The sequence below is a fragment of the Carcharhinus amblyrhynchos genome, chromosome 32 (assembly GCF_965287045.1).
Source record: "Carcharhinus amblyrhynchos chromosome 32, sCarAmb.v2.hapA, whole genome shotgun sequence".
Lineage (NCBI taxonomy): Eukaryota > Metazoa > Chordata > Chondrichthyes > Carcharhiniformes > Carcharhinidae > Carcharhinus > Carcharhinus amblyrhynchos.
The window spans coordinates 6,876,737-6,894,398 of record NC_137355.1 but is presented as its reverse complement, the minus strand read 5'-3'; the positions used below and the strand labels follow the sequence as shown (position 1 = coordinate 6,894,398).

Here is a 17,662-nt window from a genome sequence, read left to right as displayed (position 1 = left end):
TCTCTGTGTATAGGGCACTCGGGATAACTCTCATATCACAGCTGCCAGGTTCTTTCCCCAAACCAGATTGCACGGGGAAGGCGATCACATCCAATCCATTCATTAAAGCTTAATAATCCCCACCCCATCCCTAAACCACCACCCCCCAAACCCTCGCCCATCCCCCTCTGAACAACACTCAAGAAGCTCGACACCATCGAGGACCAAGCAACCTCATTGATTGGCGCCTCATCCACAAACATCCACTCCCTGCACCACCAACACTCAGTAGCAGCAGTGTGTACCACCTAGATGATGCAGTGCAGCAGTTCACCAAAGATTCTTAGACAGCACCTTCCAAAGCCTCGACCACTTCCATCCAGAAGGACAAGGGCAGCAGATACATGGGAACACCACCAGCTGCAAGTTCGCCTCCAAACCACTCACCATCCTGACTTGGAAATATACTGGCCATTCCTTTAGTGGGTCAAAATCTTGTAATTCCCTCCCTAACAGCATTGTGGGTGTACCCACACCTCAGGGACTGCAGCAGTTCAAGAAGGCAGCTCAACTTCTTGCGCTGACATATGAGGAGAGATTAAACAGTTTGAGCTTGTACTCAATGGAGTTTTGAGAGGGGATCGGATCGAGGTATAGAAAATGCTAAAAGGGATTGATAGGGTAAATGTAGACCAAATGCTTCCTCTTATGGGGCAATCTGGAACAAGTGGTCACAGGTATACGTTTAGAGGTGGTAGATTTAAAACTGAGATCAGGAGGATCTACTTCTCGCAGAGGGGGGTGAATTTGTGGAACTCGCTGCCCTAGAGAGCAGTGGAGTCTGAATCATTGAATGGTTTCAAGAAGGAGATGAATATATTTCTGATAAAAAAGGGATAAGGGGAACAGATGGGGAGGTGAATTTGAGACCAGGAAGAGATTAACCATGATCTGACTGAATGGCGGAAGGAGTGAATGGCCTACTTTTGCTCCTAATTCCTATGTTCCTACCATCACCTTCTGAAGGGCAGTTACAGATGGACAATAAATCCTGGCTTAGTGAGCAAGGCTGACATCCCATAAGTGCATTTAGAAAAGACCCTGTATACTCATCATCATAGAATCCCTGCAGTGAAGAAGGAGGCCATTCAACCCATCGAGTCTGCACCGACCACAATCCCACCCAGGCCCTATTCCTGTAACCCCATGTGTTTACCCCTCTAATCCCTGTAACCAAGCATCCTGGGACACTAAGGGGCAATGTAGCATGGCCAATTCACCTAATGTGGTAATGCGTTTCAGGACAGACCGTCCTGTCACTGAGCTATTGGGGTTGGCTGTACAATGAGTACAAGAAGATCAGGTTTGACGGGATGCTTTTAAAACCAATGAGGTTAACAAATTAAAAATCTCCTCTTTCCCTCAGATAGGCCTTGTCTTGTTAGAATTTCCTGTGTTTGCTGTAATATTAAGTTGGTCCTTAGTAACTACGTTCAATGATCTATAAATGATTGGTCATTGTCAGTATTAAGCGGCTCAGTAATCAATGCTCCTTCCTTGCTGCCTGGATGTACCAGGCTCAAAGACCTGAGCATGTAAAGCAGGCTGACAATCCAACAGCACTGAGGGAGTGCGCCACACTCTCAGTCTCCATCTTTTGATGGGATGTTAAACCAAGCTCCTGCCTTGTTCAGTGATATAAAAGATCCCTGACAGTATTCCGAAGAAGAACATCCAATCTCTCCCGATGCCCTGGCTCTCAACTTATTAAAAACCCCAGAGATATATGTCAGGAATTTACGATCCCGCTCGGGCGAGGCTCATAAAATGCTGCCCGAGGCCAATGAAGAATTCCATGGCATGTGAGGTGGTAAAATTCCTGCCTAATAATGCTCATTATTCATAGAATCCCTACAATGCAGAAGGAGGTCATTCGGCTCATTGTGTCCGTACCAACAATGATCCCACCCAGGCCCTATCTCTGCAACTCCACACATTCACCCTGCTAATCCCCCTGACACTGAGGGTCAATTTATCATGGCCACTCCACCTGACCTGCATGTCTTTCGGACTGTGGGAGGAAACCGGAGCACCCGGAGAAATGGGGAGAATGTGCCAACTCCATGCAAACAGTGACCCAAGCTGGGAATCGAATCTGGGTCCCTGGATCTGTGAGGCAGCAGTGCTAACCGCTGTGCCACCGTGCTGCCCTGTGGAGACCTGTTGTTTGTTGGGATCTTGTTGTGCACAATTTCTACACTACAACAGTGAATGGATTTCAAAACACCTCTTTGGACATTTCAGGACATGCTGAGGTTGTGTAAGCTTCCAGTGAAATGCAAGTTCTTTCTTTCCAGCGTAGACAAACACTGGACAGTAAGGCAAGACTGCAAGTATATAGAACATAGAACACTACAGCACAAACAGGCCCTTCGGCCCACAAGTTGTGCCGATCACATCTATACCTACCAAGCCATAGAACTATCTGTAATTCCCAATGCCATTAGATCCCATATACTCATCCAGAAGTCTTTTAAAAGACCCCAGTGAGTTCACCTCTACCACCACTGATGGCAGCCGATTCCACTCACTCACCACCCTCTGAGTGAAAAACTTACCCTTAACCTCTCCTCTGTACTTGCTTCCCAGCACTTTAAACCTGTGTCCTCTCGTAGCGACCATTTCAGCCCTGGGAAGTAGCTTCCGACAATCCACCCTATCTATTCCTCTCAACATTTTATAAACCTCTATCAGGTCGCCTCTCAACCTTCGTCGCTCCAGGGAGAAGAGACCTAGCTCCCTCAACCTATCTTCATAAGGCATGCCTCCCAATCCAGGCAACATCCTTGTAAATCTCTTCTGCATCCTCTCAATAGCTTCCACATCCTTCCTGTAGTGAGGCGACCTGAACTGTGCACAGTACTCCAAGTGGGGTCTGACAAGGGTCTTATAAAGTTGCAGCATTACCTCCCGACTCCTAAACTCAATCCCTTGATTAATGAAGGCCAGTACACTATACGCCTTCTTGACCATATCTGTGCATGTTTATTTCTGTCACTGTGTTGTAACCTGGGGGACACACACACACACCTATGTGCTACACAGAGACTGACTTGGATGTATTCTGTTGCTAGGTCACCCAGCGCCAGAGATCACATGGTACAAAGATGACAAGGAGATGGACCGATATTGCGGCCTTCCCAAATATCAGATATTCCGCTACGGGAAGAAGCATTCACTTCACCTGTACAAGTAAGTAATGGCAGTGTTGGTGTAGTGGTAATGTCACTGGGTTTGCAATCCAGAGGCCCTGGCTAATGTTCCGGGGGAGACACAGGATCAGATCTCTGGTGGGATTTAAAAATGAAATCTGGGATTGACAACTCAGTAAGGCTGACAACTCTGACCAATTGTTGTTTAAAGAAATCCCCATCTCATTTGCTAATTTCCTATAGTGAAGGAAATCTGCCGCCCTTTCCTGGTCTGGCTGACATGTGACTCCATACCCACAACCTCTCTAATATAGCCCAGCAAACTGCTCAGGTCAAGGTTACCTGGGTGGCACAGTGATTAGCATTTCTGCCTCAGCACCTGGGACCAGGATTCGATTCCCAGCTTGGGTCAATATCTGTGTGGAATCTGCACATTCTCCTCGTAACTGCGTGGGTTTCCTCCAGGTGCTCTGGTTTCCTCCCACAGTCTGAAAGATGTGCTGGTTAGGGTGCATTTGCTGTGCTGAATTCTCCCTCAGTGTACCCGAACAGGTGCCGGAGTGTGGCGACTAGGGGATTTTCACTGTAACTTCATTGCAGTGTTAATGTCAGCCTACTTTGACACTAATAAATAAACTTTAAACCGAGGAATGGTCAGCAAATACTGGCCTTGCCAGCGACATCCACATTCGCTGAACGGATCAATGTTAAAAATGGAGAAGGAGGCAAGGTGATTCTATGGAATGTGTAGAAACAGGCCATTTGGCCCCACTGCCCTTTGCTGTGCTCACTTAAAAAAAATTACTCCATCTATAAAGTTACAAAGTCAATGCTCAGAGTGGACCAGGTGGACCCCAATCCATTCCTTGCTTGTTCCAAATCCAAATTCAAAACCCAATTGAATCCAATTCATGGTACCCTCCAGAAAGACAAATAAGATCCAGGCTGACAAGATGAGGCATTGCACCCCACCTTGGGCTTGATCTGACACTTCATCTTAGCCAAAAGGCCACACAAGTGGCTTCTCCTGCTGTATTAATACACCTCCCTCTCCTCACTCCCCATGTATTTACCCATCTCCCTTTACTGCTGAAAAATGCTGGAAAATCTCAGCAGGTCTGACAACGTCCGTGGGGAGAAAATAGACCCAATGTTTCGAGTCTGGGTGACCCTTTGTCAAAGCTTGTTAGAGCTCATCAGCTCTGAAGAATGGTCATCCAGACTCCTAACGTTGGCTCCATTCTTTTCCTACAGATGCTGTCAAACCCGCTGAGATTTTCCAGCATTTTCTGATTTTGTTTCAGATTCCAGTAGTAGTATTCTGCAGTATTTTACTTTTATCCCTTTATTACAGCTTGCCATTAACCTTCTGGTAATAAGTTCCACATTCTCATTGTGCGCTGGAAAAAGATATTGCTCCTGATTTCCCTGTTAGATTTATGAGTGACAACCTTGTATTTGTGGCTGATGGATCTTCATTCTGATTTCTTCAGCTGGAACTGGGTGTGGCACTGTGCTGCTGGTGTGGCACTGTGTTGGTATGGCACTGTGTTGGTATGGCACTGAGCTGGTGTGGCACTGTGTTGGTGTGGCATTGTGTGCTGGTGTGGCACTGTGTGTTGGTATGGCACTGTGCTGCTGGTGTGGCACTGTGTTCTGGTGTGGCACTGTGTTGGTATGGCACTGTGTTGGTGTGGCACTGTGTGTTGGTGTGGTACTGTGTTGGTATGGCACCGAGCTGGTGTGGCACTGTGTTGGTATGGCACTGTGTTGGTGTGGCACTGTGTGTTGGTGTGGTACTGTGTTGGTATGGCACCGAGCTGGTGTGGCACTGTGTTGGTGTGGCACTGTGTGCTGGTGTGGCACTGTGTGTTGGTGTGGCACTGTGCGCTGGTGTGGCACTGTGTGTTGGTGTGGCACTGTGCGCTGGTGTGGCACTGTGTGTTGGTGTGGCACTGTGTGTTGGAATGGCACTGTGTGTTGGTGTGGCACTATGTGCTGGTGTGGCACTGTGCCCCTATCTCCAGCCATCAGTGATGCCACTTTAGTTGGAGGAGAAGCTGGCACCTTATTTGCTTTTTGCTCAGTCACTATGGCTCAGATTTTCTCTTGGAGTTTTAATCTCATTTCAATATTCACTAACTTCACACAGGGTGGGGGGAACGGGGGTGGTGGGGGCAGTGGGAGGGTAGGTGGGGGAGGATTGGGGAGGGATAGGGGTGGTGGGGGCAGTGAGAGCAGGGGGTGCGCATTATTGTGCTGGGGTGTTGTACCTTCCTGCTGTACACTAGATTGGTTTTTGAGGCTACAGTGACACCTATGGTGGATTTAAGAATGGTAAAAAGTCTGACAACACCAGGTTTTATCCAACCGATTTATTTGATAGTAAGCGTTTACTATCAAATAAATCGGTTGGACTAAAACCTGGTGTTGTCAGACTTTTTACTGTGTTTACCCCAGTCCAACGCCGGCACATCCACATCGGATTTAAGAATAGCAAGGCCAGCTTTGAAGGAGATTCATATAAGACACATAAATATCAATAATTTAGATGTAGGAGCAAATGTCATATTCCCAAGTTTGCGGATGGTTTAAAGCAGGACGAGAATGTGTGTTGCGAGGAAGATGCAAAGCAGCTGCAGGTGGCTTTGAACAGACATTAGTGAGTGGGATTTTCCAGCCCCAAAATCAGAAAATCCTGCCTCAGGTCAAGAGACCTTCACATGGTCCAGCCCTTCCAGTGCGTGGGAAAATACATGGAAGATGGAATATAAAGTGGAAAAATGTGAAGTAATCCAGTTTGGTAGAAAAACCAGAGGGTAAGAAGTAGAAAGAAATGAGAAAGTACAGATGTACACAGGGACCTGGGTGCCCTTGTCCATAGAGCACTGAAGGCTAACATGCAGGACTAGTTGTGTTAGAATTTTATAGGTTTCTATGGGATCCATCCTCATTCTTCTGAACTCCAGCGAATACAACCCTAACTGACTCAATCTCTCCTCATATGTCAGTCCTGCCATCCCAGGAATCAATCTGGTAAACCTTCTCTACACTACCTCCAGGGCAAGAACATCCTTCCTCAGATAAGTAAAACTTAAGAAGTATTTAGATACACACTTGCAAAGTCATAAACTCCAGGTCTATGGGTCAAACACTGAAAAATTGGATTAGTGTAATCAGGTCTAATACTACATTTTGCACCCTCTGCTTTCCTTCTCTATGAACGGTATGCTTTGTCTGTATAGCGCGCAAGAAACAATACTTTTCACTGTATGTTAATACATGTGAAAATAATAAATCAGGTCTTTCTTGATGGGCTGAAGGGCCTCCTTTTGTGCTGTTAATGTCTATGAATCTATGATCTGAACAGTGCAAAGCTCCCTCGGTATCACAGCAATACTCTGCCAATTTTCCTTCACCTGTTCCTTGTAACTCTTCCTTTACATTCACTTGTTTTGAGGAAACTACAGTTAAGAAGGCAATGAATCCCACAGCATGGCAATCCTCTTCATTTGACTCATCAATATTCAATCCAAGCCATCTAAGGGTGGAGTGATTGGAATGGATGTGATTTTGATGGAATAATGCTAACAGCCAGAAATGTCTTTTTAAATGTCATGTGAGATTCTCCAGCCTTCCAGCTGCGTGTTTCCCACCAGCGGGAGATGGGGTGTTGTTTATTAGTGGCGGAATTCCCTGGTCCTTCTGTTGTCCTTGGGAATTCCCACTGACGTCACCCCACACCAGCAGTAAAAGCGTGGTTGGGGTTGTGCTGCTGGCGAGACTGGAGAGCCCCGCCAGTGTGAACGGTCGATAATTCTAGCCAAAATATCAGATGCATTTAAGATCTGTGTCTGCTCTAATATTCATAGAATCATAGAATCCCTACAATGCAGAAGGAGGCCATTTGGCCTATCGAGTCTGCACTAACCACAATCCCACTCAGGTCATTTCCCCATAACCCCATGCTTTTACTCTAGCTAGTCCCCCTGACATTAAGAGGTAATTTAGCATGGCCAATCCACCTAACTTGCACATCTTTGGACTGTGGGAGGAAACTGGAGCACCCGGAGGAAACCCACGCAGACACGGGGAGAATGTGCAAATTGCACACGGACAGTCACTCAAACCGGGAATTGAACCCGGGTCCCTGGCACTGTGAGGCAGCAGCATTAACCACTGTGCCATCATGCCACCCCCCACATTGTACATGGCAGAGAAGGATAAGAGAAGATTTAATAGAGGTGTTTAACTGGAGGGGGAATGCCGATAGAACAATTAAGAGAAACTACTCTCATTGGCTGAAGAGTGGCTAACCGGAGGACAGTGCTTTAAGGAGATTGGTGAAAGAAGCATTGACAAAATGAGACCAAAATTCTGTCTGCAGGGTGTGTAGTTAGCATTTGGAATGTGCTGACTGATATAGATATCAATATAGATTGAAGAATAGCCCTCAACAGGGAATTGGATAAACACTTGAAAGAGAAAAAAGTTGCAGGAACATGGTGTTGAGTGGGACGAACTGGATTGTTCTTGGAAAGAACGAGTGCAGACTTGATGGGCCAAATGGTCTTGCTCACTGATGTACTGATCTGTGGTTCTATGATTGCCCAATTTGCTGATGTTTAATAATGAGTAATTCCCCTATGCAACTGAGGTCATGGTTTCGCCATAACTCATGATGCATGTGTCAGTCCCGTGACAGTGGAACACAGTTTGTTATTCTGAACATCAAGAGAAGTACTAGGTGGCAGTGTGGGGAACCGTAAACCAAAATTAACCAGTTCACTGAATGAAAAGAACTACTGACAAGATTCCAATTTTTGTAGTTTATGCTTTACCACAAATTAATACAAATTAAGCATGAATTAACAGGTAAATGATGCTTCAAATAAAAAGGTAACTTTCACTTTATGTAGTCGTTACAAAGATATATCTAATGTAGCTGCCAATACCCACATTGCTGTGTGCTGACATTCGGCACCATGTGCAGTTCCAAAGTTCTTTAACCTGGTAAGTGATAAATAGACCAGAGGGCATCATCTCAGACTGAGGGATCAGCCATTGAAGACAGAGATGAGGAGGAATTTTTTCTCTCAGGAGATAGTGTGTCTGTGGAATTTTTTCCCGCAGAGGGCTGGAGAGGCTGGGGTGTTAAGTAATTTCCAGGTTAAGATAGCCTTGACATAGCAATAGTACCAAACAGTAAGAAAAGACTGTGTGGCCAAACACACGGGAAAGCTGCAGCAGAGGGGAGATTTGTGTGTGTGCGTGTATCTGTGTATGCATATGCATGTGTGTGTGCGCGTGCATGTGTGCATGTGTGAAGGGTGTGTGTGTGAGTCTGTGTGGGTGCGTGGGTCTCAGTTTGTCACTGAATAGGTTTTGCACCTCCACTTGCATTTCATCCCAGGCCCCAGGGACGGCCGTTACCTGAGTTGCACACACACCGGGAGAAACCCCTTATCAAGTCTTGATGACATAGCTCCCCCCCATGGACTCCTTTAGCTGACCCCTTTAATAAATCCTGTTAAATAGTATGGTCACAGCTCAAGCAAAGCTCAGCGCAGTAATATTGACCAATTCACAATCCCTAATCTCCCTGTCTTTGGCTGCACATACATCCACACACGCACATACGTGCACATGCACACACACGCACGTGTACACAGACACGCACACACACGCACATCTACACACACGCACATACACACAAACACATACTCACATGCACAGACGCACACACACACATATATGCACACACATGCACATCCTGCAGAGACACATGTAATACATACACTCTAAACATATGCCCCACATATACTCACACACTCTCCACACACACGCACACGTACATGCACACATGTGCACATGCATATGCACGTATATACATACACACACACACACACACACGCACGCACACACGTATACACACACACACAAAGTCCTTCAAATATACACATCTATCCCAAATACGCACCCACACAGACTCACACACACACCCTTCACACATGCACACATGCACGCGCACACACACATGCACATGCATACACAGATACACGCACACACACAAATCTCCCCTCTGCTGCAGCTTTCCCGTGTGTTTAGCCACACAGTCTTTTCTTCCTGTTGGTACTATTGCTAGGTCAAGGCTATCTTAACCTGGAAATTACTTAACACCCCAGCCTCTCCAGCCCTCTGCGGGAAAAAATTCCACAGACACACTATCTCCTGAGAGAAAAAATTCCTCCTCATCTCTGTCTTCAATGGCTGATCCCTCAGTCTGAGATGATGCCCTCTGGTCCTCCACAAGGGGAAATGGTCTCTCAGCATCGACCCTGTCAAACCCCCTGAGAATCTGAAATGTCTCAATAAGGTCGCCTCTCATTTGTCTAAACTCCAATGCATACAGGCTCAACCTGCTCAACCTGCTCAACCTCTCCTCATGAGCAAATCCCCCCCCCACCTGGGATCAACCTAATGAACCTTCTCTGGACTGCCTCCAATGCCAGTGTATCTTTCCTTAGATAAGGGGACCATAACTGTTCACAGTATTCCAGATGTGGTCTAACTAGTGACTTGTATAGTTTTAGTAAGACTTCCCTATTTTTACATTCCAATCCCTTTGGTGACTCTGGCTCCAATTTTACCATCAAGTTGTGCCCATTTTCGGGTGGTGGGTCAGATGGCTCTCTGGTGGTGTGCCAGGGAGGTGGGTCAGATCGCTCTCTGGTTGGGATGGAGGGGGAGGAGGGAGACGGGTCAGATCACTGTCAGATCACTCTCTGGTGGTGGGGAGGGGCAGGAGGGGTCTGCTGCCACTCTGTATACGATCGGTGGTGGGGGGGGGGGGAAGGGGGGCAGAGGTCCGCAATTAGCCTGGGTAGTGGGGTGGTGAGGGGATAAGGGGGTCAGTTATGTTGTGGGAGTGGGGCAATGTCTGTGGGGGCCAGGGAGAGGCATTATCCAGCCCGGGCATGATGTGGCAGGGGAGCATTTTCCTTTTTTTTTACTGCGCATGCGCATGTCACCAATTGGAGTTACAGGATTTCAGGTGCGATAAGCCCTGCTCACAGGCTTGTGCAGCGCAATTCGGAATCGCTGACTTTTTTTCAGGCAGAGTGTGGATGGGGGTGCTTGAGAATGGGTCTAAAAGTTGGAACTGAAACACTGCCAGATTCAGCACTCAGAATCACAATGGTAAAATTAGGCCCTCTGTCTCATCCTCACCACTTGCTTTCCCACTTATTTTTGCGTCATCTTCAAACTTGGCAATAGTATGTTCACTTTCCTTGTCCAAGTCATATTGTGAGTAATTGTGGCCCCAGCACTGATCCCTCTGGCACTTTATCAGTTAGTATAGGTTGCCATCCTTAAAATGCCCTACTTATCCCAACCCTGTGTATTGTATTATTTAGCTATTCCTCTATCCATGTTAATATGCTACCCCCACCACTATGGACTCTTATTAAGTAGCCTTTTGTGTGGCAGCTCACCGAATATTTTTTGGAAATCCAAGTATATTACATCTACCAGTTCCCCTTTATCTATCCTTCTCATTACTACCTCAAAGATTTCTCCCTTTATGAAGCCATGCTGATTCTGCTTGGTTATATTCTGTTTTTCTAAATACTCTGTTATTACATCCTTTATAATGGACTGGAACATTTTCCCAATGACAGATGTTAAGATAATTACCTGTTTTTTGTCTCATTCCTTTTTGAATAAAGGTATTACGTTGGCAGTATTCCAATCCACTGGGATTTTTCCAGAATTTAAGGATTCTTGGATAGTACTATCTCTGTAGCTACCTCCTTTAATACCCTAAGATGCAATCCATTGGGTCCAGGGGACTTACCAGCTTTAGCCCCATTTCTTTCCCAAGTATTTTTTTCTCTAGTGATAGTTACATTTATTTATTCCCCATCCCACACTGCTTTTGCCCCTTGATTATTTAGTATGCTATTTGGTTCTATATTTGGAATGCTAGTAGTGTCTTCAACCACGATGAATGAGGCAAAGCATTTATTTAACTCCTCTGCCATTTTGTGGTTCCCCATTATCATTTTCCTAGTCTCATCCTCTAAGGGGCCTAGGTTTACTTTGGTCTCGCTCTTTCTTTTTATATATTTAAAGAAGCTCTTACTCTCCCTTTTTGTATTACTTGCTAGTTACATTAATAGTTTCATCGTTCCAGCTTTATTTTTGGTCATCTTTTGTTGGTCTTTAAAACTTTTCCAATCCTCTGTTTTGCCACTAGTCTTTACCACATCAAGGGCAGGATTTTTACTGGCATGTCCGCCTGAGGTTCGTACGATCCTGCCCGAGGCCAATGGAGAATGCCATTCTCCGAGCCTTGCATGCCCCCGGAATTGGGGCGAGTGTGACGGTAAAATTTCAGCTGATATGTTTTTTTCCTTTCAGCTTAATCCGATCCTTAACTTGCTTGGTTGATTTATCCCTTCTGAGAATCCTTCTCACTGGGATATCTTTGTTGTGAGCATGAACTATTTCCACGAATGCTTGCCAATGCTGATCAGGCGTCTTTTCTGCTAAACTTCTTTCCCAGTCCACTCCAGTCAACCCTGCGTAATTACCCTTATTTAAGTTTAGCACAGTTGCTTCTGGCTCAAGTTTCTCATTCTCAAACTGAATGCTAAATTCTACCACGTCATGGTTGCTATACTCGAGGGGGTCTTTTATTCTTTGATTGTTTAATGAACCTGTCTCTTTACATATTAGCGGATCAAAAATAGCTCGACCCTGGTTGGATCCACAACACATTGTTCTAAGAAATGGTCCCAAATGCACTCTATGAATTCTTCCTCATGGCTACCTCTGCCAATTTGATCTTCCAGTCCGCATAAAGATTAAATGTACTGCCTTTTTCACATGCCTTCATTATCTCCTGATTTATTCTCTGCCACACAGCATAGTTACTGTTAAGGGTTCTATAGATTACTCCCTAGCAGTGTCGTATTCCACCTGTTATTTCTTGTGTTTAACCGTACCGCACCAGGGTGGCATGGTGGCACAATGGTTAGCACTGCTGCCTCACAGCACCAGGAACCCGGGTTTAATTCCAGGCTTGGGCCACTATCTGCATGGAGTCTGCACATTTTCCGATGTGCGTGGGCTTCCTCTAGGTGCCAGCTTGATGCAAGTATCATAGAGGTGTAGAGCATGAACACAGGCCCTTTGCTCCAACTTGTCCATGCCACCCTTTTATTTAACCACTAAGATAGTTCCAATTGCCCACGTTTGGTCCATATTCCCTCTGTACCCATCTTACCCATGTAACTGTTTAAATGCTTTTTAAATGACAAAATTGTACCTGCCTCTACTAATACCTCTGGTCGCTTGTTCCAGACACTCACCACCCTCTGTGTGAAAAAATTGCCCTTCTGGACCTTTTTGTACCTCTCCCCTCTCACCTTAAACCTATGTCCTCTGGTTTTAGACCCACTTACCTTTGGGAAAAGATGTTGACTATCTAGCTGATCTATGCCTTAATTATTTTGTAGGCCTCTGTAAGATCCAGTAAGAGCATCTTACTCAGATGCACACCTCCGTTCTTTCCCCGTAACACACATTTACTGTGGCCAATCCACCTAACCTGCACATCTTTGGAGTATGGGAGGAAACCGGAGCACTTGGAGAAAATCCACACGGACATGCGGAGAATGTGCAAGCTCTACACAGACAGTCAGCCAAGTCTGGAATTGAACCTGGGTCCCTGGTGCTGTGAGGCAGCAGTGCTAACCATTGTGACACCTCCTTCCTTCTAATCTAACTCCAGTAATGTATACTTATATTCCTATCTGCCCCCCCATCTACTCATTTAGATTCCCTCATCTATAAAGCCTGTTGGCGCCGCTCTGCACCATTAACCAGCTGTCCTACCAACTGAGCTAAGAACATAACATAAGAACATAAGAACATAAGAAATAGGAGCAGGAGTAGGCCAACTAGCCCTTCGAGCCTGCCCCGCCATTCAATAAGATCATGGCTGATCTGTCGTGGCTCAGTTCCACATTCCCGCCCTCTCCCCATAACCCTTAATCCCCTCTCTTATCAAAAACCCATCAACCCGCGTCTTAAAAATATTTTGCGAGGCAGCCTCCGCCACTTCAACGGGCAGAGAATTCCAGAGATTCACCACCCTTTGAGTGAAGAAGTTCCTCCTCAACTCCGTTCTAAACCGCCCCCCCTTTATCTTGAGGCTGTGTCCCCTAGTCCTACTATCCTTTCTGAGCGGGAAGAGTCTCTCCACCTCTATCCTATCCATCCCATTCATCATCTTATACGTCTCAATGAGATCTCCCCTCATTCTTCTAAACTCTAACGAGTACAAGCCTAATTTATTCAGCCTCTCCTCATAGCTCAACCCCCTCAACTCCGGCATCAGCCTAGTAAACCTCCTCTGCACTCCCTCCAAGGCCAAAATATCCTTGTGTAAGTACGGCGCCCAAAACTGCACACAGTACTCCAGCTGCGGCCTCACCAGTGCCCTATACAGCCGCAGCAAGACCTCCCTACTTTTATATTCAATCCCCCCTCGCGATGAAGGCCAGCATCCCATTCGCCTTCCTGACCACCTGCTGCACCTGCAAGCTGGGTTTTTGCGACTCATGCACAAGGACCCCGAGGTCCCTCTGCACCATCGCCTGCTGCAGTTTTTCTCCACGTAAGTAATTATCCTTCCTACCATTATTCCTACCAAAGTGGACCACCTCGCACTTGCCAACATTAAATTCCATTTGCCATTTCCTGGCCCATTCGCCCAGCCTATCTAGATCCTTCTGTAGACTCTCCCCACCCTCTGCACAATTTGCCTTTCCACCAATTTTGGTGTCATCAGCAAATTTCGACACCCTACACTCGGTTCCCTCCTCCAGATCATCTATATAAATGGTAAATAGCTGAGGCCCCAGCACCGACCCCTGGGGCACTCCACTAGTCACCATCCGCCAATCCGAATAGCACCCATTGACCCCCACTCTCTGCCTCCTATTTGACAACCAGTCCTCTATCCACGCTAACACCCTACCCCCAACTCCATGCCCCCTGACCTTCTGCAATAACCTCTTGTGAGGTACCTTGTCAACCGATCCTCAAGGGCAAATGTGCTGGCCACAGAGGAGGATGGACTAGCCGTGAATTCCCTTGAATATGGTAGATGAAGGGTTGAACTAATTGAGGTGTTCAGGATGATTAGAGGTGTAGATAGAGAGAAACATCCAAAGGTAGGTGGATTGGCCATGCTAAATTGCCCTTTAGTGCCCCAAGATATATAATTTGGATGAATTAGCCATGGTAAATGTGTGGAGTTGTAGGGATAGGGTAGGGGGGTGGATATGGGTAAGATGCTCTGTCAGAGAGAGTCAGTGCAGAGTTGATGGGCTGAATGGCCTCCTTCTGCGCTGTATGGATTCTATGAACTTCCTTTGTTCCGAGAGTCCTGATTAAGTGCACAACCTTAACACTGGAGTGAGATTGTACACTATAGCACATAGAAGATAGTAGGTGGCATGCTGGCACTGTGGTTCGCACTGCTGCCTCACAGCACCAGGGACCTGGCTTCAATTCCTGGCTTGGATTACTGCCTGAGTGGAGTCTGCACCTTCTTCCCGTGGCTGTGTGGGTTTCCTCCGGCTGCTCCGGTTTCCTCCCACAGTCCAAAAGATGTGCGGGTTAGGTTGATTGGCCATGCTGAATGACCCCTTGTGTTCCAGGATGCGTGGGTGAGAGGGATTAGCAGGGTAAATATGTGGGGTTACGGGGATAGGGCCTGGGTGGGATTGTTATTGGTGGAGACCCGATGGGCTGAATGGCCTCCTTCTGCGCTGTAGGGATTCTATAATTTTATGAAAATGTGGAACTCTCTCTCTCCACATGGTGCTAGGGTGTGGGTCAGTTGGAAATATCAAGGGTATTAATATACAAAAGTAGCTAGATGGAGTTGATATATGGCTGATTAAAAGAACAGGCTGGAGGGGCCGAATGGCTGTTCCTGTACTTCCTCATTGACACACCCATACGGTGACTACCCCTTTAATCCTCCTTTCATCTGTTATTGCCCCACATTGGTGCACATTCCAATGTCCATATCTCAGTGCACTGAACGTTTTCTCAATAGACTTCAGAGATTTGCAAATCTTGCTCTCGAGGGAATGCAGTGAAGGTTTACCAGGCTGATTACGGGGATGGCGGGACTGATGTACGAGGAGGGATTGACTTGGTTAGGATTGTTTTTGCTGGAGTTCAGACGAAGAGATCTCATGGAGACCAGACAGGGTAGATGCAGGGAGGATGTTCCCGATGGTGGGGGAGTCCAGAACCAGGGGTCACAGACTGAGGATACAGCGTAGACCATTTAGGATGGAGATGAGGAGACATTTCTTCACCCAAAGAGTGGTGAGCCTGTGGAATTCATTACCCAAGGAAATAGTTGATGCCAAAACATTGAATGTATTCAAGAGGTGGCTGGATATAGCACTTGGGGTGAATGGGATCAAAGGTTATGGGGGAAAACAGGATTAAGCTGTTGAGTTGGACAGTCAGCTCTGATTGTGACGAATGGCGGAGCAGGCTTGAAAGGCCTCCTCCTGCTCCTATCTTCTATGTTTCTATGTTTGTAACCAGGAATCCTTTGTGCCCACAGATGTACGGAAGATGATGCGGCTATTTACCAAGCTTCTGCCAGGAACAACAAGGGGATTGTGTCCTGCTCTGGCATTCTGGAGGTTGGCAAGATGAATGAATACAAGATTCACCAGCGATGGTTTGCCCGGCTCAAGCAGAAAGCGGAGACTAAAAGGCGGGAGCTGGAGGAGACGCGGATTCGGGGGAAGGAGAACGTGGCGCACATGGCCAACATCCGACGCCAAAATTTCCTGAGGACGGTGAGTCCAGAGCGGACCCAGCGGAAACGCAAGTCACAGAGCGAGGCCAACGCAAACTCCAACTCTTTGACTGGCAGAGATGATGTGGTTAAAGTGCGCATCTCTGATCCTGAGGCAGTGATGCACAAGAACTCAGGAGCTCTGCCAGGCGCTGATATAACGGCTGCTCCGAGCACCGAGGTTCAGAACGGCTACTTGATGGATCCCCAAGGGACCCAACTTGCCGTGGTTAAAGATGGGAAAGCGCCAGTGAATGATTCACTGGAGGAGCTGGTGGAGAATGGCATCTCGTTCATCGACTATCTCTACCAAACAAACGAGCTTGTCAAGTCGCAGGCTGTTGGCAAGGCGTTTGCAGCGAGCAAGAAGAAGCGGAAGCTTTCTGAAGAGGGGGCGCAGTTGGCGGGAAAAGCTGAGGAACGCTTGCAGGGTGATGAAAGTGCGCCACACAGGATTGATAGGAACAAGGACCCTGGCACTTTACTGCAGTGTCTTCCGGATCCCCAACTTGTTAGGCCTGGGGTTTACATGGATATTGATGAGCAGGTATCATCGGTGACTTCAGGACAGAGGCAACACCCAGAGGTGCCCTCAAGTCCAGAAGCTGTGCTTCCCAGGACAGAAAAGGAGCCAACGCCATTAAGTTCCCAGTCACCCGAAGATGCAGGACTGGGAGTGCATACGTTCACAAATGGCACAAAGTCAGATCAGGAGCCAGTGTATTCCTGTCCCCAAAGCCCTGCCAAGGGGACGTATTTCTCTATGAAAGATATGTTCTTTGAAACTATCCAGGAACCTGAAATGCACAGGCAGCCAGAATTACCTCAGCTCGCGGAGACTAACGAGCTGGCTAGCTCCGGGGATGGCACTAGCCGACAGGGGGCCCATTTGGTTGAGAGCATTAGCGTGCCATACTTCATGGATGTGATACTGGGATGTGACCATAATGAAGGCATGGCATCTGAGGATCTCCAAAATGGGGCAAGGTCCCCGCCTGAGATGGACATTGCAATGCCTGGTGTCCATTCGGAAATTCAGGGTGCATTTGACAATGATGTAACTAACCGCATGCTGCAGCCCCCTGGAGTAGGAGAATCCAGCATCGGAGACCAATCTTTAAGGCTTGGTGTACCTTCCATGGACGTGTCTGGAGGAGGGATTCCGGAGGATGTTGGTAGTCCTCTGGGTATGATGCCAGAACCCGCCCTCCGGCCCTCGGGCACCTCGGCAGACATCCAATCCAAGGCTTCACCTCTGCCAGTGCCTGCAGACCTTGTGGACGGTGGGAAACCAGCCTTGCCAGCACAGCAGCTGGCACGGGGAGCTCTCTCTGAGGTAAGTGCCTTCTTCGGCTGGGGTGACCTCATGCGAGATTGTGTCCTGGTCGGGCGGGCGGGTCATGCGAAAGGCACTTCGGCCCTATTTATAGCAGCATTAAGCACGCACTGTTTGACAGGAGTTCAATGTGATGACATCTGTTGTAGGCGATGCTTCAGATAGCAGTGATAGCAGTGACCTCCAGGATGGAAGAAAAAACACATGTGGGCTACACATGACACCAGGACA

General features: G+C 47.2%; 1 protein-coding gene across 1 annotated transcript in view; it reads left to right on the top strand.

Moving 5' to 3' along the window:
• Window positions 1-17,662, top strand: part of alpk3a (alpha-kinase 3a) — a 70,452-nt gene that overhangs the window by 28,971 nt on the left and 23,819 nt on the right. Inside the window, exons 4-5 of the mRNA XM_080216159.1 lie at window positions 3,114-3,231; window positions 15,856-17,431. Of these exons, the coding sequence (XP_080072285.1) occupies window positions 3,114-3,231; window positions 15,856-17,431 (1,694 nt within the window). The remainder of the gene's footprint in view (window positions 1-3,113; window positions 3,232-15,855; window positions 17,432-17,662) is intronic.